Below are 20,146 nucleotides of genomic sequence, written 5' to 3'. Positions count from 1 at the left end.
TGCTTCAAAACCACAGGGTTGTTAGAGCTCCATTGGAGGTCTATTTCTATGGGCACACCCAGGAACTTGAAACTGGAGACCCTTTCCACGCACTCCCCGTTAATGCTGACAGGCTGCAGCTCAGACTTCCTCCTTCTGAAGTCAACTACCAGTTCTTTTGTCTTGGTGGTATTGAGGTCCAGGTTGTTGTCTACACACCAATCTGACAGCCTCTGAACCTCAGCTCTGCATGCTGTCTTGTCTCCCCCAGAGATGAGCCCCACCACAGTGGTGTCATCTGTGGACTTATTGACTGTGTTGTCTGGGTGGGAACTAACACAGTCGTGTGTACAGAGTGTACAGTAGGGGACTCAGTACACAGCCTTGTGGAGAGCCGGTGTTGAGGCTGAGGGCTGAGGGAAGTTGAGGCCCCACTCTAACTCTCTGTACACGGTCTGAGAGGAAGTCTCTGATCCAGCGGCAGGTGGTAAAAGGAAGTCCAATATCCAGCAGTTAGTGGATATTGTATATTGTATATTGACAGACTATTAGTCTGTCCGGGAGTATCGTATTGAAAGCAGACCTAACGTCAACAAAGAGCAGCCTGGTGCAACGCCCCTGTTGTTCCAGGTGAGAGATGGTGGTGTGGAGCGTTGTAGCAATGGCATCTTCAGTTGATCTGTTAGCTCTGTATGTGAACTGGAGCGGGTCGAGTGTGGGTGGCAGGCAGGACATGATGTGACGTCGGACCAGTTTCTCGACGCACTTCATTATAACAGGTGTTAGAGCAACTGGTCGGTAGTCGTTGAGGCTGCTAATGTTGGTCCGCTTTGGCAGTGGGACAACTGTGGCCGACTTTAGGCACGGCGGGATGCAGGACTGGGACAGTGAATTCAATTCAATTCAATTCAATTTTATTTATATAGCGCCAAATCACAACATAAGTCGCCTCAAGGGGCTTCATAGATACAGAGAAAAACCCAACAATCATATGACCCCCTATGAGCAAGCACTTTGGCAACAGTGGGAAGGAAAAACTCCCTTTTAACAGGAAGAAACCTCTGGCAGAACCAGACTCAGGGAGGGGCGGCCATCTGCTGCGACCAGTTGGGGTGCAGTGAAGTGTTGAAGATCTTAATGAAGACTCCAGCCAGCTGGTCTGCACATCAGATAATTTTTTTTTTTTTAAACGTGAGACATTTTAAATGAGAATAAGAAAGTGTTTCCTTGTGCCCCCCTTTCCCTTTTAATGCCCTACATGGACCCCTGGCAACACTTTGCTAGAGCCGCCCCTGCACAGTTACCAGCTGTCAGCTACCTAAAAAAGGACCCTGGTGATATTTGTCTCTCAGAAACAGTTCATAACGTCCCTTCAACTCATTCATGTCACCTAAACCTGTTTCTCCATCACAGCTCTGATGATCCAGTAAGGACATCTCCTGCTTTCATCTTCCTGTTTCCCTCTCACCAGATAACCAAACCATATCATGACCAGCAGCTTTACAGCTGTGGCTCCAGCAAACATCAGCTGATACTAGAAATTAATATTAAATAAATTCTAACAACAGCTGATCAAGGTAAACGTGCTGCTGTTGTTTAGCGCGACATCCGCTGGTTTCCTGTTTCTGGCACAAAGTGAGCGATAAACAAACAAGAGAGAAAAGCTGATCAGCTGATCATTGATCAGTTTCATGATTGAAGTAGAAACAGGAGAGGGAGGGGGAGAGAATGAGAGAAGAAGAGGCAGCTGTGCAGCGTAAACACAGAATAACTCCAGCTTTGTGTCTTTTTCATTGTAGCTGAAGTCCGGACAAACTGTTCATTTTCACCTCAATAAGAAACGCGTAATATTTTCTCTGAATACGAGACGATTCTTTTTTTTACGGGACGGTTGGCAACTCTACTAACTAACCTTATGAACAAAATAAAGTTCAACATCAGTAACATAGCACCCACCCAGCTGTATAGAAACTCCGTCATGCTAGCTAGCACGCAGTACGAAAAAGTCAGCATAACGAAAATAAACTCCACCTAAACTTGGTTTAAATCTGACCCAGATGGACTGCAGGTCATAACTTCTTACCTGAAGTTCAGTTCACCTGACAGCGGCCGCTTCGGGTCTCTCCTCTTGCCTCCCTTTTCCTTCATCCACCTGCTGGCTTCCACCACTTGCTAATGTTATTGAATCTGTGGAAGCTCCGCGACAGCCACCACACGAAGTAACGAGTAACGAGCCTATCTAAATCCCAGTAACGAGTAACGCGTTCCCGGTTTTGTTATAATAGCTAGTTACCGTGCTCGTTACCACAATAATAAAGTAGTTACTGTAACGCGTTACTTAATAACGCATTAGTCCCAACACTGGTCCAGCATGAAAATCATATTTTTCTTGAAGGATGCAGACTTCTTTCTGTACCACTGCTTGAAGAAGGTGTCTTCCAGAAACTGGCAGTAGGACTGGGAGTTGAGCTTGACTCCATCCTCAACCCGAAAAGGCCCCACAAGCTCATCTTTGATGATACCAGCCCAAACCAGTACTCCACCTCCACCTTGCTGGCGTCTGAGTGGGACTGGAGCTCTCTGCCCTTTACCAATCCAGCCACGGGCCCATCCATCTGGCCCATCAAGACTCACTCTCATTTCATCAGTCCATAAAACCTTAGAAAAACCAGTCTTGAGATATTTCTTGGCCCAGTCTTGACGTTTCAGCTTGTGTGTCTTGTTCAGTGGTGGTCGTCTTTCAGCCTTTCTTACCTTGGCCATGTCTCTGAGTATTACACACCTTGTGCTTTTGGGCACTCCAGTGATGTTGCAGCTCTGAAATATGGCCAAACTGGTGGCAAGTGGCATCTTGGCAGCTGCACGCTTGACTTTTCTCAGTTCATGGGCAGTTATTTGGCGCCGTGGTTTTTCCACACGCTTCTTGTGACCCTGTTGACTATTTTGAATGAAACGCTTGATTGTTCGATGATCACGCTTCAGAAGCTTTGCAATTTTGAGACTGCTGCATCCCTCTGCAAGATATCTCACTATTTTTGACTTTTCTGAGCCTGTCAAGTCCTTCTTTTGACCCATTTTGCCAAAGGAAAGGACGTTGCCTAATAATTATGCACACCTGATATAGGGTGTTGATGTCATTAGACCACACCCCTTCTCATTACAGAGATGCACATCACCTAATATGCTTAATTGGTAGTAGGCTTTCGAGCCTATACAGCTTGGAGTAAGACAACATGCATGGAGAGGATGATGTGGACAAAATACTCATTTGCCTAATAATTCTGCACTCCCTGTACATCCACACATATGCACATAGAAAAAGCAAAAAAACAAAGCACTGAATGTGAGAAGCAGTGAGCCTTGTGTCTGTGCGTGCCACCATCTTGCTATTAAAGGGGCCTGATTATTTAAGACCTTGTATGTGAGGAGCAGGATTTTGAATTCTGGATTTAACAGGAAGCCAAAACAGGAGAAATCTGCTCTCTCGTTCTAGTCCCTGTCAGGACTCTTGCTGCAGCATTTTGGATTAGCTGAAGGCTTTTCAGGGAGGTTTTAGGACTTCCTGATAATAATGAATTACAGTCGTCCAGCCTGGAAGTAATAAATGCATGAACTAGTTTTTCAGCGTCACTCTGAGACAGGATATTTCTAATTTTAGAGATGTTGCGCAAATGGAAGAAAGCAGTCTTACATATTTGTTTGATATGTAAATTTAAATGTTATCAGGAAATGATCAGACAGCAGAGGGTTTTCAGGAAACACTGTTAAATGTTCAGTTTCTATGCATATGTTAAAACAAGATCTAGAGTGTGATTAAAGTGGTGGGTGGGTTCTTTTACAGTTTGAGAGAAGCCAATTGAGTCTAATAACAGATTAAATGCCATGTTGAGGCTGTCATTTTTAGCATCTACATGGATGTTAAAATCACCCACAATAATTATTTTATCTGAGCTCAGAACTAAATTAGATATAAAGTCTGAGAAATCAGACAGAAACTCTGTGTAAGGCCCAGGTGGACGATAGATGATAACAAGTAAGACTGGTTTCTGAGTTTCACAGCTGAGGTGGACGAGGCTAAGCATCAGGCTTTCAAATGAATTAAGTCTGTCTTGGTCTTTCATTAATTAATAGGCTGGTGTGAAAAATTGCTGCCACACCTCCCCCTCGGCCTGTGCTTCGAGGTTTCTGGTAGTTAGAATGACTCGGGGGTGTTGATTCATTTAAACTAACATAATCATCCTGCTGCAACCAGGTTTCTGTAAGGCAGAGTAAATCGATTTGTTGATCAATTATTAAGTCATGTACTAACAGAGACTTGGAGGAGAGAGACCTAATATTTAATAATCCACATTTCACTGTGTTACTCTTTGGTTCAGATGTGGATACTTTATTGTTCTTTCTTTGTAATTGTTTATGTTTAAGTTGTTTGTTGCTGGTTTTTAGTTTGTTTTTTGTCTGTTTGGGAGCTGACACAGTCTCTATGGAGATGGGTTTTTGGGGGGTAGCAGGAGGAGAGAAGCTGCAGAGAGGCGTGTAAGACTGCAACTCTGCTTCCTGGTCCCAACTCTGGATAGTCATATTTTGGGGGGTTTAATAAATTTGTCCATATTTCTAGAAATGAGAGCTGCTCCATCCAAAGTGGGATGGATGCCGTCTCTCCTAACAAGACCAGGTTTCCTCCAGAAGGTTTGCCAATTATCTATGAAGCCCACATCGTTTCTGGGACACCACTCAGACAGCCAGCAATTTAAGGAGAACATGCGGCTAAACATGTCACTCCTGGTCTGATTGGGGAGGGGACCAGAGAAAACTACAGAGTCCGACATTGTTTTGGCAAAGTTGCACACCGATTCAATATTGATTTTAGTGACCTCTGATTGGCGTAACCGGGTGTCATTACTGCCGACGTGAATTATAATTTACGTTTACCCTTAGCCAGCAGTTTTAAATTTCCCTCAACGTCGCCTGCTCTGGCTTTTGGAAGACAATTGACTATGGTTGCTGGTGTCTCTAGCTTCACATGTCTCAGAACAGAATCACCAGTTACAAGAGTTTGATCCCCGGCAGGTGTCTCGCCGAGTGGGGAAAAACGGTTAGACACAAATGACTCTGCAGTCTATTTACACCTACAGGCCAGTGGACACTCTTTCAAGGATGACGATGTAACATCCTGGACATGGAGGAACGCTGGTTTGAGCGTGGAGTCAAGGAGGCCATTTATGCGAAAGAGGAATGGAGGAGGGGGCCTAAGGGTACATCTTACAATGCTATGATTGCAGCCATTCCCCTACTCTCTGTGAATGGTACTCATAGCCATTAATCAATTGTTGTTGATCGGTGGCCATGACAATTTGCATATCAATTATCAAGAAACTGACCTCACAGCCCATTGTTCGCTATTGGTGCTGATTTCTGTCATTATGCAAATGTGCCGTTTACTGTTTGTACGTTTATACGGTTGGAAACCTGCAGTCAGCTGAGACCGAAGAAGTCACCTGGATGAGTGATGAAATGTTTCTCTCACTGAAAACTCTACATTCAGATGAACAGAATCAACCTTTCTGGGATTTCCTTACCTGGATGATTGAGCATGCATTAATACATCTATACAGAACGGGACCAGCCTACCAGTGGATTTAAACGCAGGACCTTCTTGGTGCGAGGTGACAGCAGTAACCAGCCACGATGCCAGCCTCTTCAGAGAACACATTGAAACAAAGCACCAGCACGAGAGAAATCGCTTGATCAATATTGTGTTTAATATGACAAGTATGGCACATCATCATAAATCAAATTATAACAGTTTGGTCATGTTGAACTATGAAGGTTTTTTCTTTATCTCATCAGTTCTGTGATGCTCAAACTAAAACAAGCTTAACAAAATATTGTAAAATGTTAACAAAAATTATATTCAAAATAAAAAAGCAGACTTTTAGGAAATGAAACAATCTGCTGCAAACGATGAAATTTTCTTCTTTTCTGTCTGTCAGATCAGACAGTTGTGAAGGTGTAGCGAGTTATGTGATGGTAGTTCTCTCCAGGACGCAGAAGGCAGTCAGGAAATGAAGGCTGAATACACACACACACACACACACACACACACACACACACACACACACACACACACACACACACACACACACACACACACACACACACACACTCTATTTTAATTCTCATTAGTCTGTTTAACCAAACAAACAACCAAACAGCAACGAGGAAACTTGTTTTCACTGCTGTTCAGTAAGCAGTTAATGAGTGTTTGCATACTGTTTGATTTGGGGTATTGGCCAGGGTTTGATGGACTGGTGGGGTAATGTGTAGAAGTGCAACCACAGCCATCAGAGATGTGCTCAGTCAGTATGAGAGATAGAAAGAATCAGTGGTGTGACAGAAGGCTCTGCAACTTCCTATAACACACCCCAAAGAATACTTTCCAGTGTTGTGGCAGCAGTCTTCACTTTGTCTTTGACCAGGTAATAAAAACAAAAACAAACAATGGTCACCATGTAGACATAAGCATATTGATTAAGGACAGACGGAATAAATCATGAAATTACAATCAGATATTACTCAGCTGTTGGTGAAATAAAAGCAGGAAATTAATTTCCAGGCAGGTCATTATACCAAATTGGCAGTTAGATAGGATATGATAAAACAATGAACCAGATCATGAACACACTGGTCGGGTGTATCTGAGCTGCTAATGTCTAGCCCACCCTCAATGCCACCGTTGTTTCTTTTGTTTTGTTTTTTCAGCCAGTCAGTTTAAGCATCTGTGCACCTTCTGTCATCAATGGAGGTGCTCTTTGTCCATATGGGTACAGACCTCATTGAGCCATACAACTGTAGTGCACAGGGCTAATGTTATCATAGGGCTTTGGAGTTGACGTCACGCCGCATTGCATTGTGGGAGCGCAGCTCCATTTTCGGGGTCTACGAATCAAAACAAACACACTGTGTTGGAACGACGACGACAAGAAACATGCTTAAAAGCAGCTCAAAAGAAAACGGACGGTATAGAGACCGATTGCGTCCAGAGGCGAAGCAGCGGTACTTGGAAAAAAATAGAGTGCATCGCAAATCTGGACCCATATGAAATACGGCAGTGGAGTAAAGACCCAGACGACTTACCGCCACTGTCCTACCCCGATATCTTCACGTATCTTGTTTGTGGAGTAAGCGCTTACACAGCGAACCAGTTTCGTAATTACAAGTCACTGGAGGCGCACATCCAATTTACAAATGGCTGGGTGCAAGATTTGGCTATTTTCAAGCCGCCAAACTCTGAGTACGTCGTCAAAGTAAGTCAGCTGGAGTGCACCGAGTGAAATAGCCATTTTCCACCCCCCACCATAATTAATGTTACACATTTATCATTTAACTGCTAAAATATCGTTATCATATTATATGCCCATAATTGTAAAGTACATGCAAGTTAACACATTGATAATCGGGTAAATTATTAACGCCAATTTGTGTCCTTCCTGTCTCATTTCATTTATTGTCTTTACATCAACCAATCAAGTCACTCCATTCGATGTTTGATCGCAATTTCTATAACTTCCGAGACGATGATATTATTCAGCTATAAAGTGTGATGTGAACATATTTAGAACTTACCGGAATGAAAATGTCTTGAGCACACCAGCTGATATCTGGAGACGTAACAGAACTTGATATCAGCTCGTCTCACGGCTGCTATCCAGGCTAGACGCCTTCGTTTGGTAATATCCGATACATGAGCTCCTTCATGTTGCTTCCAGGTTGGGAAAGCATAAAAAGACAATCCAAACTTATTCCCGTGCCGGTCGTAAGATCGAACATTGCAGCCGACCGCACAGCAAGTACGAACCATGGCTATGCTTTGGCTCCTTACTTAGACCCCCAAAATGGCGGATCGGGCCAAAATCCTTTCCACGCCCACCCCTGTGACATCACGCTCCAAAGCCCTATTATCAATATCCCAAAGTAATGCAACCTCACAACATTTCTGCAGAGGGAGTTACATGGACACTATTTCAGGTTATCCTCAGAGCTGGAATCCCAAAGGAGATTCTGAGCAGACTAATGGTTAATTACGTCTGTTTGGATGACTGTTTGTCAGTACCACACATACGGTCTGGTCGAGTTCTGAGGAAGACTTTGAAAGATCATACATGACAATGGATGCAATCAGGGAAAAGTGACTATATGTATGGACTGTGATACTTATGAGCTTGTCTTCTCTGACAGAGGTGTAGCAACACAGATTTCAACCTCCTAAAAGTTTGGAGAGGCAAAGCCCGTTTCTCCGAGGAGCCTGCTGAATGACTTTGGTATCTGATAAGTTGGGGCCTCAGGTGCCAGATTGCCAATCACACTTTGCTCATTTGTGATGACCAACTTATACCATCCAAGAGAGCATATGTTTGCATGCCACAACAGCATTTTGCTGTCTACCCTACCAGGAGGCATAAACCTAGATAATATATATACCTATAGACTTGCCAAAGTGTGACAATGCATTCAAGAGTTTAGAAGTCAATGAAAAGTAGGCGTGAAGGAATTAAAAACTATTCTGGAGATGGGAGCAATCAAAGAGTCTCAGACAGATGAGTCTCTAGAGAGCTCTGCAGATTAACGTGAAGGATATGTTACATGCCTATCCATGTAAGGCCAGGAAGTGAACTTGACCGAAGGCTAACTTCCATCTACAAGAGAAAAAACACAACACTGAGTTTCTATTCATCATACCTGGTTAACAGCATCAGGCCAGTTCTGCGTCTCCAGACAGAAGGAGCTGTGCTTCCTGTACCTACAACCACACTTTCCTGCGATGGAGCCATCCAGGAAGTTGGCAGTGTAGAATTGGACTCCTGGCTGGTTAGTAGAAACCTCTAAGACACGCCCACTTGCTGGGTGACAGACTCTTTAAAATGAATAAATAAATAAACAATTAAGATGAGACTTATTTGTCCTCCTTAACTTCAGTGGATGTCACATGTGTCTACAGTATGTTTTAGAAAATGACTTCTGTGTCAAACCTGGCAGCGCGTTTCTCTGTCCATGGACCTCCGGGTGATGACAAACAGAAGTTGTGGTCAAACCCTGGGCCTTGAAGTTCCTTCAGACGAGGGCCAATGAGAACTGGTTCTCTGAGGTCAAAGGGTGTGTCTTTCACCTCTCTGATCTCTCCTGTTAGTATTTAGTGAATTAATTCATGACTTCGTATCAGGAATGTTAATTAATGTCACACAATCGATTCTATAAAGGTGAATTATTGCAGTTACGAGTTATTTACTGGAGCATTAAGATATATTAAATGACAAAAAGTCCATAAGTAACATGTTTAGCAAACTAAATCATTTGCTAGTGAGCGTTCTGCACACTATCTTTGCTGTACCTAGTACTTAGCTGCATCTCGCACTACAGGCACGTTCCTCTGCTTTATCACCATTGTCCAGTGGTTTCCATCAGGAGCTTGTCTGTATCTGAAAATCCCACAGGATCTTAGCTTCGTCATTCTCATCCCCACAGTGACCTCTGGGAGGTTTCTGAATTACTGTGATAGAACGCCAGCCATACAACAAGTCCAAGAGCCAATCAAAGGCCTCCAAACATTATGTGGCCTTCACATGAGCTCACCAACGGTGGGTTTGGTTTATATAGTTAAGCACCTGCATACTAAAGAGGAAAATAACTAGAATTTGTCATTTCTGGAGAGACTGCAGTGGGATTGTAAAAATTCAAACTTGCATGTACCAGATGGGTCAGTTGTGAGAGTGCCACAAACATGGAGAGCCACACTATGGTGAGACACAGACGAAACCATCCACAAATGAAACTCAAATGAGGGAGGCAGGACATCAGAAAAGACCCACTTTTCTCTCTGTCAGTCTGTGAGAGCAGCGCTGCACCAAAATAGCTTGTTGCTGTAGACTGAACAAAAGTGTACCTAACAAAGAGGCACAGTGTTCTTTTACTGTCAGTAACATTCAGCACATAGCTCTATGCTGAACTGAGGTCAGGAGAGCGAGTTCAAAACTGATGTCTTTTTCTTTCTTTCCAAAACTGGTTGGAAAAATTAAACAGGGAGTAAACGGGAGCAGAGGATGACTGAACCAAATGGCTCCAGTTCAAAAGTTACACATCTCTGGGCTTTGAGGAAGGACTCGTTGAAAAAACGACACATGTAGCTACATCTTGAGGGTAAAATGATCACTGTAGGGTGAAAACTGTGGTCACAGCGGCAGGTTAAAGAGAAAGTTTTCAGCCGAGATTTTCTGCCTGTCTCACACTAAATCACAGGTGTTGAACTCCAGTTATGGGCTCAAAATGTGGTCGTAAATATTTTGTACTTGTAAATCAGGATTTGTATGTGTAAAAATAATTTGTGTGTGCGTAAAAAAGATTTGTGCATGGACTTAGCCAAAAAAAACCCTGCAAGTGACAAGTACGAATTTTGACCCCTATTTTTCTTCCTTTCATCTGATTGGTCAATGTCATGTCAATCACAAATGTAACAATCCAATCAGAGAACAGCTGGGTTTGGCTGCCGGAGGGGCGCTTTTTTGAACTGCAGGTCCTTGAAGGGTGATACAGTTTGGAGGATCTCTATATAAATATCCGATAGCAGCTAGGTCCCCTAACTTTCAGCAGCTGTTGAAAGGAAAAAGTTGTGCTATATCAGTGGTTAGAAATAACATTATTACTTTAGGATTAGTTTAACACAAAGTCAGGGCTGACCCAGGACCATTGCTGTGAGTCACAGTGCGCAGCATAAAGGTCCTTTCACATCGGACGCAGGATGTGCTGCTAATGCTAACTGCTAACTAAAAGCAAAGGATCCAGAATTTGTTGCGCTGGCTGCTGGGCTCTGTGGGTTTTTGCAGCAGCTCTACCTGTACTAGATGCACCTGCTCCTTGTCTTTTCTATCTCTGACTTTATGTCCTCTACAAGAGTTTGTTTTTTTTGCTGGTTCTTCAAATGTTCAATAAAAACATGTATGCTAATTCATAACGAAGAAAGCTTTGTAATGAAGACTGTCATTTCCAAAACACTGCCCGCCCCCACCCCGCGGTCCGCAGCGCTGTTGAAAAGGCTGTGGAAGTCCCTGTATTAAACACGTAGACCTGTGACACAAAAATCACCACACTCGGACGACCACAGACTGTTTTCCTTAGTGGTGATGAAGGAAAACGCTGGGTTGGCATGTAAAAGAGCATTTATTCCCTTCAAAGACCTGCAGTTCAAAAAAAGCGCCCCTCGACAGCCAAACCCATCTGTTCTCTGATTGGATTGTTACATTTGTGATTGACATGACATTGACCAATCAGATGAAAGGAAGAAAAATAGGGTCAAAATTCATACTTTTTTTTTTTGGCTAAGTCCACACAAATCTTTTTTACGCACACACAAATTCTTTTTACACATACAAATCCTGATTTACAAGTACAAAATATTTATGACCACATTTTGAGCCCATATCCAGTCCTCGAGGGCTGCTGTCCTGAAACTTTTCCATGTGTCCCTGCTGCAACACACCTGCCACCTTCAGCATTCAGTCAAGTTCTAGAGTCTCGCTAATGACTAGAGATGGCACGATACCACTTTTTTATGTCCGATACCGATATCATAAATTTGGATATCTGCCGATACCGATATGAATTCGATATAGTGTTTTTTGATCAATGGAACTGTTTTTTTTAATATCTTGCTGCTTTTTGTATAAGTTCATACTCAAGTTTTAAAAAACAACAACAACAACACTAAAGCTATTCTGTTATACCTGTATGTAAAAAATACACTGCACCCAAAATATTTCATAGTTCAGCAAAACTGATCAATCTAATAAACTTAAACCTGCTCCATCCTCCCTATTCTGGTATTTTAAAGAGTACTTAGCAGAAATATTAAGCAACCTAACTAATAGGGCTCTAAAACTCCCAGCAAAAAAAATAAAAAAATAAGGAACCACCCCTCACCCTCCACCTCATGATGCTTAATCGACATAATCAACTTTAATTTGATGCAGTGTGAAAAAAATGCACGGAAATAAATTATTTTTCAAGAAATATTAAATAGATTCAACATCTTTCTTCAACAGAACTGCAGACTGCACAGATGGTATCTTCCCAAAGGAAAAAATACTATAGCTTACTAGGGTATATTAGACTTAACAGTTACTATATACAGTAATGGACTTCTATACATTTTAGATCAGATGAAAACTTTGGGTGTAAGATTCGGATTATTTATTAAAAGCTAGACATTTTAAATGAGAATAAGAAAGAAAAGTATGTCTTTGTGCCCCCTTTTCCCTGTTCATGCCCTATCGGCCCCCCTGGCTAAACTTTGCTAGATCCGCCCCTGCACAGTTACCAGCCGTCAGCTGTAGAAAAAGATCCTCGAGTAGAAAGTAATAATAAATAAATTCTAACAACAGCTGATCAAGCTTAAACGTGCTGCTGTTGTTCAGCCGCTGGTTTCCTCTTTCTGGTGCAAAGTGGGCCAAAAACAAAGAAGAGAGACGGAGTCGCGACAGAAACGCCGATCAGCTGATCATTAAGCAGTTTCATGATTGAAGTAGCAGCCGGAGAGAGAGGCAGTCGCTCCATATATCGCTTGTTAAGCTTAACGTGGGAATGCTTTGCAAACACTCAGAGATGGACTTACACACTTGCTTTACTTCTCTCTGGGATAACTTTGTCGGAGATGAAATGCCGGTTTGGTAGCGAGGCTACAAATACTCACAGCCGCTCTATCACGTGATGCACACTGCTGCGACGTGCTACAGTTATGAGGCGAGTTACGCCGTGTTGCAAGTTTTGAAGTTTTGTGAGGTGCTTTTCTGATATTTAATGGATCGGATTACATTTTTTATTTCTCTCCGATATCCGATCCAGTAATTTACGTCGGACCGATACCGATACGTAATATCGATCGGTCCATCTCTACTAATGACCTACTTGTATTCAAGTGTGTTGCAGCAGGGACACGTGGAAAAGTTTCAGGAGGACTGGAGTTTGACACGCCTCCCACTAATAAAAACACATACTGGAATCATTGCTTTACAACAATCCCACTAGAAAAAGAAGTTGCTGATATCCTGAAATCCTGTAAATGGCTGGACAGAGCTGAAAGCTGACAGTATAGAGAACAACCCTGGAGGCACAGGAACAAGCCCTTTCCCCCAAATCAGCAGAGGCTGGGATCTACCACAGGAAAGACTCCAGATACTGTGCAAAGATGTCCCTGAGTCGAGCACGTAACAGCACATAATGTACATTTCAAATTCCTTTAATTTTAAATATGTTTATATTGTCTATCCTGTAAAATAGTCAGATGTCTATTCATATTAATGTACAGAATTCACCTGCTTGCTGCTACTACTGCACATTCACCCAGTGTATATACTATATATATATAATGTTCTTCCTCTACCCCCCCCCCCATTTTTGCACATGTAGAGGAGCGTGTCAGGTTACTTTTCACTGTGTGTTATACTTGTATAACTATGCATGTGACAAATAAAGAACCTTGAACCTTGAACCAGGGAGCGAGATGCTAACGGGCAGGGCATACGTGGAACGCCAGGAGAACATGAGAAGCTCAAGGACTGAGAGGGGAGCTAAAGAGTCAAATGGATATGTACTTTAACTGATTATAAAGTCTGCAGTCTTGTTCCCGAGACAGTGTAACTGAAGTGATTTGAAGCACCAAACTGTCAGAGACTACCAATATGCTTGTATGCTTTTGACAGATTGATTAATTCTATTTGCTTATTTAATGAGAATTTTCCTATTATATCATTCAGTTTTATATTTGACATCTGTTAAATAAACCACTTCATTCCATTGACTTTTGCAGTTAAAGAGGATTGAAGTAAATCTTTACCTGTAGGAATTGATGTGTCATCCACAGGCAGGTACGACTGTGCAGTGATGGACACCTGATGGTCGTAGATATCTGCTACACCCTGGAGCACAGATAAGATTTTTCAGATCATCTGTCATCCTCTCCATACATATAGCCACGTTACTCATCTTGATGTGAGGAGGAAGGGGTTGATCTGTCTGAGACTCAACCAACACTCACTAATACCAGAACATCCTGCCAAAATAGGCCTGCCTCCTCCTTTAACAGTTTACGAAATAAAATTGTGAAAAACTGACTGAGAGTATCAGTGTTTGATATCACGAGTTTAAGTTAATTTAGGGCAGAATGCTATTTTAGATTTCTCATTGGAATCACCTTTAAATCCATATAGTATGTAACAGGAAATGATGTCATCAGTAAACAGGAAGCTAGATGGGAGGTTGGGTTGTATTAAAGACGGAGCTCATATGTTTTCATTGTTATATCTGTACATCGTGAAGAAGTAAAAGTGATGGTGCCTCGTAGCAGATGTTGCAGTTTAACCTTTCCCCGTGTCGTTACTGTGGATATTGGACTTTTTAACCAACAGGACTCAGAAAGTTCGGGTCAACGACTCTCTTTCCGGTCTCCGTTCCACCTCCACTGTTCTCCTGTCACTGCTGTCAGGCACTCACAACACCACGGGCCCGCTGTGCAGGAGTTTGTAGGGTGGTGTGACGGCTCCAAACTCGAACTGAACGTGAGCAAAACCAAAGACATGGACTGGCTGCTTCAGTCACCACCACCATCCACGGGAAGCCAGTGGAGGTGGTTGAGGAGTACAAATACCTGGGAACCATCTTTGACAACCTCCTGAGATTCTCTGCTAACACAGAGGAGATTCTCAGGAGGTGCCACCAACGGCTACACCTCCTCAGGAAACTCAACTCCTTTGGAGTCAGCACAGCCATCATGATGACTTTTTCCTACGCCTTCCTGGAAAGCATCATGACCTTCTCCATCAGCTGCTGGTTCCACTCCCTCAGCCTTCATACAGGAACAGACTGCAGCACACTGCATCAGTGTGCTCTACAGTCATTGGCCTGTCAGAACTCTGGCTCAGGTTTTCAGCAACAGGCCCTCAGACAGGCAGCCTGATCATCAACGACCCCTCTCACATTCTTCACCCCGCATTTCAGTGGCTGCCCTCTGGGCGACGCCTCCGCTGAGGAGCGCCACCTTTGTCCCCTTAAGCAGCTCTGCTTTCTAACTCCAATAAGACCATTTCCCACACCAGAAACATAAACTACTCTACACTCTTTTTATACTGCCCACACTTTATTCACTTACAGTTATTTATTCACCTTTCAGTCACTTTAATTTAACAGCTTTGTAATTTTAAAACTGTGTATATTCTGTGTATTTATTATCTCACTCTTATTGCCTGCTTACGCCCTGTCCTTAGCTTCAACGTCATGCTGCTCTGTTGTATCTTAACTGCCCCTTGGGGATAAATAAAGTCTCTGATTCTGATTGTGTTACTGTCGTTACACCTGTGGACCAAGAATCAGAGTGTGGATGTGGGGAAGGAGTTTAGAGGACTGCCCGTTCATAGCAGAGGCAACACACTGAAACCACACTTCCTAGTGGGCAAAATATTGTTTTGTAAGCCAGGAGACTAGCAGTGCCAACCACACAAACACCACTGTGCAGAGGCACCCAGAAACGTGTCCATGTCACTTACCTGTCCGGCCAGGTTGAAGTAGGAATGGTTGGTGAGGTTGATGGGGGTAGTTTTGTTAGCCTGTGCTTGGTATTCAACAGTTAGTTCTTCCCCCTGAGCAAACAAGTTCAAACTCAATATCTGTGCTGGCAAAACAAATGTCTGAGTATCACTAAACAGCAACGTCGAATTAGCTCTGCCAAAAGGAAATTTGGGATGCAGTAGTATGAATTCATAACCAGATGTGTCTACCTGCAGTGTGTAGGAGACAGAGACCTGAACTTCACCAGGATAACCCTGGTCTCCATCTGGACTGGTAAGACTCAGCTGCACACCACCTTCCACTGCTGCAGCAAGCCAGATAGCCTGCAGAAGCAAACACACATGAATCGTGGAGTACACAGGATACATAAAGTGCAGCTTACAGAGCTCAGTAAAATTCAATCTACAGCTGCCAACAAGTAGGTGTTGTGAAGTGATGGGTGTATATTTCACTCTGTGAGACCAACCCTGCTGTTTTTGATGTGTGAGGGTTTTCCTGTGGCGTGGATTGCACATGTAAAAAAGGGCAGTGTGTCCAGTCTTCTTTTCAGCCATTCTTTCATTTGTTCAAATTACAGGTGGAGCCAGAAGGAACTCATCAACATGAAGAACAGAATCGGCAATGCCAAAAGCCTAAGAAGAGCTCTGTACAGTAGTTTAGTGTTAAAAGCCTGTGTCGGTCATTTTAGTCTAAACCCAGAGAAGGAAGCCCCTTAAAAAACAAAACTAGTTGAAGAATTATGGCAGGACTTCTTTGAGCAGTCTTGTAGGATTGGGGTCTAAAAGACATGAGAATTTGTGAAGAAGTTCATGAAGTCATTACTAGTTAACGTTAAAGGGATGGTTGGCTCAACAGAGCTCTGTTTGTCAGCCTGGCTACAGAGCTGCAGAGAAACCTTCTTATTTTCTTCAATCAGTGATGAATAGTAAGATGTTCTGGCTTTACGGAGGGCTTTCCTATAAAGCAACAAACTATTTCTCCAAATGATGATGATCTTCTACATTTGTGACACACCATTTCCTCTCCAGCCTACGAGTCATCTGCTTTAGGCTACATGTTTTACAATTATACCACGGAGTCCAGTACTTCTGATTTAAGGGTTTTTTCACAGGAGCTACAGTATCCAGAGTCGTACGGAGTAAAGCTTAAAATTGTTAGCAGGATAATTGATGCCTGTGGGAGTCGTGTTCAGGTAGCTGCTCTGCACTGTGTGCACAAATTGTCACACATTACAAATAATGGTCAAACACTTAGCTGTGATTGGTGAAACATGTACACAGAGGGAAAACACATCATTTATACAGTTTTCCACAAATTGTGCTCCATGTTAAGATTGGAGCACAAACTAATATTAACCAGACCTCACCTTGTTGAAGCCTCGCAGGCCTCCATGCAGCGCATTTGGTCCATTGTTAAGATCCAGCTGGTACTCCTTTCCCTCAAGGACAAAACGTCCCTTTGCAATCCTGTTTGCCACACGGCCCACCACAGCGCCCAGGTACCGCTTATCTGATACATAACCTGACAACAAAGCATAATACTTCTTATTGATATATGGAAGCTGGATATTGTAGTGGTAAGACTACACACTTTTGGGGCGGGAGTCACAAGTTCGATTCCCACCCAGTACTGAAAATTCCTGAAGAACTTGATTCTGTACTGGACTCAGCCGTGAAAACTGGGGACCAGAATAAGGACCAGACTGGTGCACTCTTGCCTATTTCATGCAGACGTGTTAGCTGGATCTGTGATGAGAGGTGCAGCGATGTGCAGCATGCAATGTTGAAAAAAAACTGGAGTCCTCGAAATCAAGACAAGTGATGATGTTTCAGCTTTCGTATATTTATAGAGAAGACTTATAATGGCCGCTATTTTCTTTGTGAATCTTTGTTACATGGCAGTTTATTACAAGTACCATTAGTGTTAAAACTAAACACTTGACACACTGGAAAGTGGCAGTGAGACAGAGCTGCAGGCCGTACTGCTAGTGACACAATAAGTATCAGGAATATAATGTGCACGTTTCTGAAAAACACTGCTGGGCGTTGTAAGAGGTTAAGATCAGTGAGCGCATCACCAATCCAATATATTAGTGACAATCATCTCTTTACTAAACAAATAATGGGTGTTTCCAGGGGTGGGAAAAGACACAGAAAGTCTACTGCATGAGCTTCACTTTAGCCGTCGCCTGATGTTCAGATTCATGTGAAGCAAAAAACAACCCACGATCACGTCTGCCTGCACTAGAGAACCTGAACAACAGACATCACTTTCAGGAGTTTGTGCTTAAATTAACCACTTTAATCATCTCATTGCTTTTTATACAATTAAACCGGTTTATGTGCAGATAACAACACAAGTTACTTTCCCTCCTACCTTCCAGGTTATCATAGCCAAGGACTACATCCTCCATTTGTCCATCGTTCCCTCTGTAGCTCACTGATCTGATAATGGCACCTAAGGTTAGGACTTCCACCTTCACCTGAGGAGACTGGACAACCCACAGGTCCACGGTGCCCTGGCCAGGCCACTCTCCCCATGGATGATGGCTTACCTGAGTCATCTTGGAACGAGCACAGGAACAGAACATAAGCTTAAAATAATGGTTAAAATGTTACTTCACATTTAACTCAAATAAGTTTGGTCAGCTCTTACATTCCCACAGGCTCAATATATCTTGTTCTAGCTCACAGTAGAGTCAGCAGTTTGTACAGAGGCTACGAACATCTGTGTAAAGCCTATTAATGCTCACTGGACTGTGCGCAAAAGAGTCAAAATACCAGCTTACAGTATTCCCACGTGTCTCTTACATACACACCAACACAGATAGTAAAACCGGTGTTGAGCCAAAAAGTGACTGTCTGCAAAAAACTGATTTCCGGTATTTACCAAAAACGGATTGTTCGTATTTAAAGTGCTATAAGTAACGTGTTGGGCTATAATATGTGAAACATATGTCAACTGCATCCCTCATGGATGACATAAAGTCTGGAGCCACAACAACATTCGTGTAACAGTAACAGCAGTGACTTTTATAGAACCTTTATTTCTGCAGTAAAAAAAACAAATCTCATTAACATTAACAATGTCTTTTGTAAGAGCAGCGCTGGCAGCAAATATTACGATAGTTCTGTAAAAGTATTTGAAGTGGGGATAAAGGAGCGGATTGGTTATAAACTACAATAACACAGAGTTGTAAAGACACTTGACAAACAGATCATTTTTAATTCTACATGTAACCTCTTTGTAAACGCTGTTCACCGAAGTCTATTTACCAACATACGTGATGATATTACACGTGAAAAATACACGGAAACATTGGAAATCAGTTTTTGGCAGACAATCGCGTTCTGGCACAACAAGTTTGCTCAGTTTAGCGTATACAGGATATGACGCTCAACCTCTCTTTACAGTCAGCAGTTATTCAGCACGACACGCTCCGAGCAGCAGCAGTACACCCGCGCGTTCTTACCTTGAATACTTCACGCACTCATTACTAGACTTTGGACCTGGTCGTGTTTTCCTGCTTCCGTTACTGATGACGCAGACGCGCAATGGGTGACGTCAAAGCTACTGGGCACGCCCACGTGGCGGGCAAAAACTATGTTTTTTAGTATAATATAGATTTTTTTAACGCGTGCACGTAAACAGTCGCTCATTAATGGCGTGTATATAACAGAAGAAGTATTACTGAGAAGACTGAAAAGCTAGTCTCTGTGTCGACTTTACTCACAAACTGCCTGTAATATCAGTTCCAGCTGATATGTTTGTTAATAACACAGCTGATGCCCACAAAATGTAAGAAAAAAACAGGACTAACGTAGCAAAGCGCTGTATTTATGTGCTAAAACCCAAATGATGGCATTCGGGTGCCAATTAAAAAAAATGGAATAATTTTTCCACAGAGGAATTTTTCAGCACTGACTTTTTACATTTATATATTGTTTAGTTTGTTTTAAATATCCATTCATCTTCATCCGCTTTATCCGAGGCCGGGTCGCGGGGGCAGCAGCCTAAGCTGTTTTAAATATTCAGGTTAAAAATAAGCCTTAATGAGGTATTTTTCAAAAAGTTACTTATTGATGATAATGTTAGTCTTTATTGATTTCATTATCATCTGCTTATGCACACATGTTGATGACTGAAAACATCTCCACCAGTTTACTCCTTGACACCTTTAAAGGTAAGAAAAATATGTATAATTGTAGCTATATTTCAATTAACCTCAGCACTCTGGAGGACGCAAAGAAGACCCGGACAGTTTACAGTGGTGTAATGACGAGCACGTCGAGCACATGGGGAAACCAAACAAGGTGCCGTGTCTGTGAAGTTTCTCAGTCATCCAGGTCATCATAGTTTAAGGAGCTTTAAGGAGCTGGACTTCTTTAAGTTGCATGAAGACGTTTCACCTCTCATCCGAGAAGCTTCTTGAGTTCTAAGGTCAAATGGTGGACAGTCCCAGATTTAAACCCAGTGGGAGTATCCCCACCCCAGTGTGTGAATGGGTGGATGACTGGATATGTAAAGCGCTTTGGGGTCCTTAGGGACTAGTAAAGCGCTA

General features: G+C 42.7%; 1 protein-coding gene across 2 annotated transcripts; it reads right to left on the bottom strand.

The window, feature by feature from the left end:
• Positions 1-5,716: 5,716 nt before the first annotated feature.
• On the bottom strand, positions 5,717-19,136 carry galm (galactose mutarotase). 2 transcript variants are annotated; one of them, XM_026190754.1, is made up of 9 exons: positions 19,058-19,136; positions 17,962-18,148; positions 16,952-17,106; positions 15,795-15,908; positions 15,564-15,656; positions 13,859-13,940; positions 9,006-9,156; positions 8,716-8,890; positions 5,717-6,048 (listed from the first exon to the last, which is right to left on the bottom strand). In XM_026190754.1, exons 2-9 carry the CDS (start codon positions 18,146-18,148, stop codon positions 5,971-5,973), a joined length of 1,035 nt encoding a protein of 344 aa, XP_026046539.1. In that variant the 5' UTR covers positions 19,058-19,136; the 3' UTR covers positions 5,717-5,970. The 2 variants fall into 2 exon arrangements, with proteins under 2 accessions (XP_026046539.1, XP_026046540.1); XM_026190755.1 differs by lacking the exon at positions 19,058-19,136 and adding an exon at positions 18,987-19,050.
• Between the last annotated feature and the right edge of the window lie 1,010 nt (positions 19,137-20,146).

The sequence above is a fragment of the Astatotilapia calliptera genome, chromosome 13 (assembly GCF_900246225.1).
Source record: "Astatotilapia calliptera chromosome 13, fAstCal1.2, whole genome shotgun sequence".
Classification (NCBI taxonomy): domain Eukaryota; kingdom Metazoa; phylum Chordata; class Actinopteri; order Cichliformes; family Cichlidae; genus Astatotilapia; species Astatotilapia calliptera.
This window is presented reverse-complemented; position numbering and strand designations above follow the sequence as displayed.

What these genes read in the sequence shown, in the direction of transcription:
- galm (XM_026190754.1), bottom strand. Translation starts at nt 18,148, where the DNA reads ATGACTCAGGTAAGCCATCATCCATGGGGAGAGTGGCCTGGCCAGGGC. An exon ending in GCCTGCGAGGCTTCAACAAG is followed by an intron (nt 15,909 to 16,951) that starts GTGAGGTCTGGT and finishes TTGCTTCTGCAG; the next exon opens with GCTATCTGGCTTGCTGCAGC. An exon ending in GGCCTGATGCTGTTAACCAG is followed by an intron (nt 6,049 to 8,715) that starts GTATGATGAATA and finishes GTGTGTATTCAG; the next exon opens with CCTTCATTTCCTGACTGCCT.